Here is a 9,209-nt window from a genome sequence, read left to right on the forward strand (position 1 = left end):
AGACGTTTCCTTTGTCAATCATCCAGAGGCACACACACATCCACAAACTCTATTTATCTACACAAAAGAATATAAAAAGCATCGGCACATTGGTATCTTTTCCATTTATTCCACAAGGACATGATTGACAGCATTTGAACCACTGTTTGTAGTCGAAGAGATGTCAATCATGTGGTTGAAATGTTGTAAATAAAACCCACGCAGAGTAAACAGAAGATTCAGGAACGAGATAGCGATGTGCCGTTTCATTTATACAAGAAACGCAAGGCCACTAAACTGAACAAGCAGGATGTTTTATGCATAATTCAAGGTGACCATCTGGGGCATGTTCTAAAATAGGGACACTTGAAAAAGGCTACTTTGTGTTAAACTCATTTTTACAGACCTTATTTTCAGAGATTGTCACTATGGGTATATGTTCAACCTCCAGGCCACTATTATATTTATATTTTTGAATTGTATGCTACCTTTTCTCGTGAACTCAATATTTTAAAGACATCTGGAGGGAATTGTTTTTAAAATGGCATAAACCCTTTACTTGGACTCCAAAAATATCAAAAGTTAAAGAATCTCAAACATGTTTTTGGCCTTTACGCAATAATGTGTATGCTAATTTTGACAGTTTTTTACTTGTGGTTCGTTTCACTACAGCCCAATTGTGCAATTGTAGGCTACTCTTAACATTAAGGTCACACTATCCGTAGCGTTCACTCTTCAAACTTTAGTCAAAAAAGTCCCTTAATATAACTTTATTTGTTAGAGGCAGAAGGCAGCGAACTACTAAAATAACACAAAGACACTGTACAATAGCTGAACAACATTGGATTATTTTATATTTCTATAGAATAGAAGGATTGTTTTTGTTTCTGTCTGGAAAACAGGGCCTACATTGCTTTATCAGCTAACATTACAACACCAAATCCATACAACAAAGCTCAGTGAGCTAGCTTGCTAACCTTATCTTGCTTGATAATATGTTAGAAGGCTAGCTTGCAAATTTCTTAACCAGCCAATGTGACGGCTAACTGATGATGACCAACAGTGTTTATTTGAACCAACATAAATAATGTACAAGGAAAAGTGTCAACTAACAAATCTATTAGCCAAGTGCAATGCAAGGCAGTGGCTGCTAACTAGCTAACCACAAGCTAAGTTAGCAGCTAGCTAGTTAGCAGCCACCTATGCTAAACTACGTTTGCCAGTTAGTTGTAACTAATGGTTCTGCCAATGTTTGCTAAATGTGAGCTGATAAGCAAAGTGCAAACAGTAAGCTAAGTAAAGTTAGCCAAAATTCCAAATATAATATATTGACTAACAGATTATAACATGATATATGTCCCGTCATTGCAGAAATGCTATATATACATTCATGTTATTAAGTGTAAAGCTGTAGCTTCATTTAAAAAACATTGCGCAGAAAGCTCCTCGTTAAAACTTTGCGGTTAAACTTTTTAATTGTTTCCCGCATTATATTTGCTTTAATTGGTCATTAAAATGAATCTGGTGTTGAGTAGTTTGATATTTGAGTGTGCACACAGAAGCATTCAAACACAGTGGAACAAGCACCTCCAGAACATAATGACAATCCAATCAACACTGTGAATCACAGGCAGCGCGGCCAGATAATTAGCGAGGTTGGACTAATTGAAGGTTGCTTATATACTGGCTGTCCATCAAAATAAATTATATCCTGAAATAATAAGAGCTCTGTTTGAAATTCATTGCATAACCACTTTGTTTTTTAGGGTTTTGTGGGTTTTGATCTTTTTCTCAATGTGTTTTGCACAGGTGGCCTTTCACATACAGCCGTACAAAGGACGGACGGACCAGAGCATGCATGACAACATCAAATACATTATTGACAAGTACGTTGTTCGGCTTTGTTTTCACTTTCCTTTGTCCCAGACGTGTTTCCTTTCACCGAGCTGAAGCTAACGGGATCTCTGCTTTCAATATCTGACGTTTGAAGAGGTGTGGTGAATCATGAAGTTTGAGAAGGGAATAGAGGAACTTGTTGTTAAATATAGATGTCTCCCCTGCTTTGACTTTGACCAGTCTGAATGTCAGAAAATCCCAATCCTCTTCCCTAACTCAAGCTAAATGTAAAGTGTGTCTTTAACAGACATGTGAAAAGGCTGAAAAGGCCGACCAAGCAAGGAGGCAGAGGCAGAGAGTTCAAATATAACCCGGTGTGGGCATTTATTACTCCTTGTGGTACATGACACAGCCTCAATCTTACAGTCTCATGTGAACACAGTCACCAGCCACAAGGATCTCACACCCACTACCTGTCCACTGACAGGGAACACAGAGCCTAAATACACACACTAATCAGGCCAATAAGACACAGGTGGGGGGGGGAGGAGACAACACAATCACCAGCCACAGACAAAACGGGAGGGGGAACACTTTTAAACTAAACCACATGTGCAATATTAAAAGGCCCGAAGCCGTCAGTCCACAGTGACAAAGTTACCTTCGTCACAGGCTGTATGGGTATCAGATAGAGTTTCACCTCATAGAATATTCACTAGCAGTCTGATAAAAGCCCATGATCTCACTTTGACTAGGAACAAGAATATAAGGCGCTTTCACACCGGAGTACTTTTCCCATTTAGTTTCGTTAGTGCCTGGAATTTTGCGTTCCACCAAAAGGACAAACTAGTTCAGAGAACTTTTACCCCCATTTGTAGTGCCTACTAGAGAGGTGGGACTATCCTGGGGTGAAAAAAGTACCAATTTCTATTGACTGGGCGAATTGCAAACCACGCCCCGTAAAACTCTGAAAAACATTTTGAAGCCGCCATTGTGTTTGCTGGCATTAGCATTATTAACATTTGCCCCGCACACCAATGGAGAGAGAATAACTTATGGCAACACAAAAAAAACATGGGAGCGGTGGAGAGATCAGGAGGTGTCGGCGTTCTGGCGATTTACTCGGAAGGCTTCAGTAGAAGCTGCTGCCAGTCCCCAACTCCGGGGACTTCTGGCCGGGGACTTCGGGTGGCAGTATACGCCGTGAAGTGAAGTTGTTTGCGGCCTGCCAGTAAACCCAAAGCAGAAGAAGAAGAAGAAGAAGTGACGTCAGCGGCTTCATTTGCGATTCCGGTGTGAACGCGATCGGCTCTTAGTTCCATGGGGGTACTAAGTGCTGGGTATTAAGTAGGACAAAGTACTTGGTGTGAAAGCGGCTATTGACTCTCAGCAGCAGCACATTTACAATGTTCATATAAATACTGGAGTAAATTCAAAGCAAAGGTTAGAGAGCATCCCATTTTTGCTCTTTATATTCCTGCCAATATTTTTCAGAAACCCACTGTGCTGGCCATCTGTATAAAATGAAAGAAAAAGTGGAGGGCCAGAAAAAGAGATGATGGTTTTCAGTAAAGCATACATATTTTCTCAGTGTCTGAAAGCCTGTTAAACCTTTTGATATAAAATGTGCTACATGTGGCATTCAAGCATAATTTTATTTGAATATACTAGTATAAAATAAATCAAACAAGACTACAAATAAGAAGATTGGTCGCTCAGGCATCTGACCTACTGATGCAATTTAACTTTATGTCCGTCATCCGACATCGTACATGCAAGTGACTCGCATTGTTGTCATTTAAAAAGAGAACATGTCCGGGCATGTCAGGCTGTAGTCTTTTTACTGCAGTGACTATACGATAAGCCGGAGAGCCTCAGCCCTTAAAGCTTCACAAATCAATACTTTTTACAATTTAAAGAACTTGAAGGAATTGGTAACTTTATGACTTTGGCTACTCCCAGTTGTAGAAAAAAAACCTTCACCAGCACACAAAAGAACAATGCAAACCACTAAATATTAATTTCGCTTAATTTTAGCTTGCAATTGAAAAAGACATTAAAGCGATTATTTTCAAAATGTTTTTCCATGGATATTGCAACAGCTTGAAATCCCCCCTCTCTTGTTTTCCTCAGGTATGGAAAGCATGGCGCCTTCTACAGATTCAGGTCCAGCACGGGGCGAGTCCTGCCTCTGTTTTACGTCTACGACTCCTACCTGATGCCAGCCGAGTCCTGGGCCGATCTCCTCAGCCCTAAAGGTTCCCACAGTATCCGGGGCACGCCTTACGACGGCGTCTTCCTCGCCCTTATCGTGGAGGAGCGCCACAAACACGACATCCTAGCTAGCGGCTTTGACGGCATCTACACCTACTTCGCCTCCAACGGATTCTCCTTTGGCTCGTCCCACCAGAACTGGAAAGCCATCAAGAACTTCTGCGATGGCAACAATCTGCTCTTTATTCCCAGCGTTGGTCCGGGGTACGTGGACACGGCTGTTCGCCCGTGGAACAACCACAACACGAGGAACCGCGTTAACGGGCGATACTACGACACGTCCTTGCAGGCGGCTTTGTCTGTAAGGCCGGAAATCGTCACCATTACGTCCTTTAACCAATGGCATGAAGGCACGCAGATAGAGAAGGCTGTACCCAAGAAAACAGTGACGCGTTTGTACCTGGATTACCAACCCAATCAGCCGGACCACTACTTAGTGCTCACTCGCCAATGGGCAGAGAACTACAACAAGGAGAAGGACACATGGCTGATGTGAACTTAATTTCCCTTGTGAATCAGACCAAAAGAAATAGTCTGCTCCTACTCCTTTATGTCCATTTCAATACCAGTTTTTCTGCTTCGACAGCATCTACACCTACTTTGAATCTAATGGCTTCTCTTTGGCTTGTACTACCAGAACTGGAAAGCCATTAAGAACTTCTGCAACGCCAACAATCTGCTCTTTTGGTCCAGCGTTGGCTGTTCACCCGTAGCACAACCATGAAACGAGAACGCATGTTAACGGACGATATTAGGACACATCTTTTCAGGCCAGAAATCTTGACCATTAAGTCCTTTTACCAATGTCAGGAATGGACGCAGACAGAGAAGGCTGTACACAAGAAAACTGTGAGGTGTTGTACCTGGACTGCCAACCCAATTAGCCAGACTATGTGCTTACAGGCCAGTGGGTCAAGAAGTTTAACAAGGAGAAGGACATGTGGCTGACTCGACAAGAAAAGACATCTCCAAACCTTTATATCCATCCCCCTAACAGTTTTATTTCCGACTCTGAGCACTACTTTGACGGCATCTTCACCTACTTTGCCTCCAACGGCTTTCCTTTGGTTCATTCAACTATGACTAGAAAGAAAGAACTTCTACGAAGCCAACAATCTGCTCTTTATTCCCAGCGTTGGTCCGAGTTACTTGGGAAGGGCTGTTCAACCGTGGAAACGTCTTCGCAAGCGTCACCATTAAGTCCGTGAACCGATGGAAGAAAGGGACGCAGATAGAAATGGCTCTTCTCAAGTTTGTAACTGGACTACAGACCCAATCAGATGGACTATCACTTAGTGTTTACTCTTCAATGGGCGGAGAACTTCAACAAGGAAAAGGACACATGGTTGAACTTTATTAGCTGGTAGATCAGACCAGAAAATACATGAAATCAGCTCCTTTATCTCCATCTCCTAGCACTTCTGATTCGATTTTCTCTAGATGTTCACTCTACCTTTACTGTTTTTATTCCGTTTTTTTGTACAGCTTATAAATGTCACCTGATATGTTGAAGCTATGAAGGACAAATAATCATTGTTTCCTGATAATCCAGTATCTGTGTGCGGCTTATATGCAGTGACTCTGCCCTGTAGAGACGTTTTTCTTATTTTCTTATGAGAGACTGTTCTTTCCTGTATTTCTCTGAAGTGAAAATTAAAATGTGTGTCTGGTTACTGTCGGTGAGTCATTGAACAAGAACATCTGAGAAAGATTACAAATAGTCAAATAAGTTGAAGTGGGTTGCAGGAATATGGTTTTCAGAGTCTAGGGTTTAAGTTATATTTGTTTGCAGATGGTTGAATAATTAGCGTGTGCAGAAAACCAAAAACAAGACAGAAGCTTGTGCTGCAGCTGCTCCAAATGATTGGTTTTGTGGAAGTGCCTGGGTTAGAGTCCTTTGTCCAAAAAAAATTAATTGGTTAATTTTACCACGCTGTGAAATGAAAAGCTGTTAAGGGTGCAAACAAAGAATAACACAGACTCTCAAGTACTTGAGAGTTACTTACTTTGTGCAGTAGTTGGCCAAAGAGAAGCAGAAGCATTGGAACATGTAATTTATTACAACTGGGCTTATTTTATCCTCTGTGTTTGGTATTAATTGCTATTAATTATGGTTTTTAGCTATTTTTTGGTGATAAAACCTTAATTGAGTGCAACAAACATTTCCATAATTATTATTTTTCCCAACCAATTTAAAACGTGGCTGCATTATCCTTTGTCTTTTAATTTTCTTTATTAATTCAGATTTTTTTTAGGGACATTAGAAAACATTGTTGTTCATGTGTTTAAGGTTAATTCATATGTAATCCCTGGCCAGACATGTCAGAGACACATTAGAATGAGTTATGATATTTAAAAAGTGTAGAAGACGTTACGGAGAACATGGACAATCATCATCCTAAAATAAAATGATATTGTTCAATCGCAATTATTTCTGGGGCAATATCCTGTCTAATAAATGAAGTTATTGCAAAAGGCCCAGCGGACAGAGGAAATTAAATTAGAGCAAGGCTCAGCGTGCAGTCTTTTTTAGGCTTTAATTAGTTTATCTCATTATAATCCAACAAACAAAAAAACACAGACTGCTTTGTCATGGCTTGGTTCTGTAAGTTAGGCTGTTAAAGCTATATTTTTACAATAAGACCTGTGTTTTTGGGTTGCTTCAACGGTGGCCGACCTGTGCAAATGAGCTACAACGTATCAAAACTCTTCCATTAGGAGAAACACGCTGCACCTTCAGACACGATGCAAATATATAAACACAAATGTACCAAAACACATGCAGATGAAGAAACATCTTCCGCAAATTGACAACACATGCAGCATTTAAAAAACCTTTATCAACTTGAGGAAACCCGAGCAACGCTTACTAAAAGTGCTGCGGAAACCAAACGCTGCAAATACAAAAGGCGGCAAGAAGCTCGAAACACAACGGAAACCAGGGGACACTAAAAGGTTTCGCACACAGCTGGGACCGGAGCGCTCGGTGACGTTCAGGATTATAAAGATGGACATCTGTCTCTGTTGAAACTGCAGTGCGGTTATCCTTATGGAGATGTTTTGGCCGTTGTAATGCGTTTGCACCTTTCAGCCACCGCTGGTTCCAGCTGTTGATTCCAATTATGTTCCCAATCATGCATTAGCCTAAATGTAAAGAGTGGCTTGTAGCCTACAGAATTCATGTTTATTTGTTTCATTCAAAGCTTCTATTGAGGCTATTTGAATGTTTTTCATTACATTTCATGACTTAATCACCCTAAAGAGTATGGGGTTCACTTCAAGTACATTTTTGTTGGTTTTATAAATTGTATTTATGCTTTTGATGGATTGCTCTTATTGCGCGCGTTTGTGTGCAGAGCGCAAACTAACTAGCAAAAGTAATTTGACCGCAGTAAAAGTTGTTATTTTTCAAAGTGAAACGCTACGAATGCTGCTACAAACTATGCGGTACAGCAATAAAAAAGGACTAAGTTCTATATTGTATGGAAAAGTAATTAAATGAACCTAACGAAAAGAGAAGGAAAGGTTCAAAAATGTAAACCCCCGGAATGCGCTCGATGGTACATCCCGCTGACATTTAGTCATTGAGAGCACTCCTAGTCAGACTATATCTCATTATATTCCCAAGCCTCTGCAGCAGCTCTCAGTGGGCAGACCTGACTTTAGGTGTACGACAATGGTTGTTGGCGTGCTGCTGTGTGATTCAGCAGTGGAGCCTGAGTAAGTGGAGCACATCGTGTGAAAGAGGAGTCAGTGGAGCAGCTGATCCCTCAGGACTCTCTGGTGCCACGCTGTAATGCTCCTGTTGGCATAGAGCCCACAAAGTGACATGTCAGAACCAGGCTGCTGTCAGCGCAGCCACCAACTGAGTGGCTTTTTGCTTTCCCACTGTTGCTCACAAAGGGAGGCGTGCACCTGTGTTAGTGAGGCATAATAACAGCAACCGAAAAGGACAACACATGGCCTTTACACAACCAACAAAACCTGTATTTTTTCCAAAATCTTTGTCAAGAAATATGAGGACATTGAAGTAAGTAAGTAAGTATAATTTAGGAGCTAAGTCTTCATTAGAAAACTGGAAAAGGAGCTTTGAATGTAAAAACACGACTGAAAATAAAATAGAAATGAAAGCCTTAGAGCAGCTAATCGATGCTAATATGCAGTGTGGAATTTTAAAACGGTTTAGAACTCTCATTTCTCGCATTTTTTTTTTTTAACACATCTAAGATGTTATGTAGGTGCAAATTAAGAGACATCTTCACCAACTTGACAACACATAGAGTTTACATGCTTACACAATTACAATCATTACAATTCAGGAATATATATTTGTAAATCACAATATCATGTTTTTCATAAATCAGACGTGTTTTATGATTCTTCATGTAACATCTTAGGGAGGATAAGTTATTTTAATACTGTCAAAATACAAATTAGAAAGTTTAAATCAAATATAAAAGATGATATGTTTGTGTGTTGACCGAATAATCAGTCTCTAAGATTTCCACCACGACATCACGGTAAAGTAGCACCCTCTGCAGGCTGTCACATAAACTGAAGACTCCTTTTATATTTTAATAATGATATTTAAAATGTTGAAAATATGCTAACAGTGACTAAAGGAGGGCGAAGAGAACAGCCTTTTAAGTACTTGGACAAAAAAGACTCACTTACTTTTATTGGATTTTGTTCTTTTACTATTTTGTACGAATACACAGGAAAGCTAGTAAGAAAAAACGTTAACTTAAAAGGTCACCTATAATGCTATTTTAGGCAATAGTATAGGTCTCAGACATATACAAATTAGGGCTATCAAACGAATAACATTTTTAATCAGATTAATCACAGCTTAAAAATTAATTAATCATGATTAATCACCATTCGAACTATGTCCAAAATATGCCATTTATTTATGTATATTGTTGTGGGAATAGAAAGACAAATGAAAGAAGGCGGATATATCCATTTAACATACAGTATGTATGTATGTTTATTATAACATTGTTCTGTGTGTCAAAATGAAAGACAGCCCACACACCTATCAATCATCAAACCGTGGGGTCTTGTTGATTTCTATCAACACTGGGGGGGCGTTGTGATCAGCTGTTTTAGCAAAGTTC

The 9,209-nt window shown here is 40.0% G+C and overlaps 1 protein-coding gene across 1 annotated transcript in view; it reads left to right on the forward strand.

The window, feature by feature from the left end:
- maneal (mannosidase endo-alpha like) overlaps window positions 1-5,762 on the forward strand; it is a 13,450-nt gene extending 7,688 nt beyond the window's left edge. Inside the window, exons 4-5 of the mRNA XM_079656411.1 lie at window positions 1,789-1,865; window positions 3,949-5,762. Of these exons, the coding sequence (XP_079512537.1) occupies window positions 1,789-1,865; window positions 3,949-4,585 (714 nt within the window). The 3' untranslated portion in view covers window positions 4,586-5,762. The remainder of the gene's footprint in view (window positions 1-1,788; window positions 1,866-3,948) is intronic.
- Window positions 5,763-9,209: the final 3,447 nt, after the last annotated feature.

The sequence above is a fragment of the Notothenia rossii genome (genome assembly GCF_949606895.1).
Source record: "Notothenia rossii genome assembly, chromosome: 10".
NCBI lineage: Eukaryota > Metazoa > Chordata > Actinopteri > Perciformes > Nototheniidae > Notothenia > Notothenia rossii.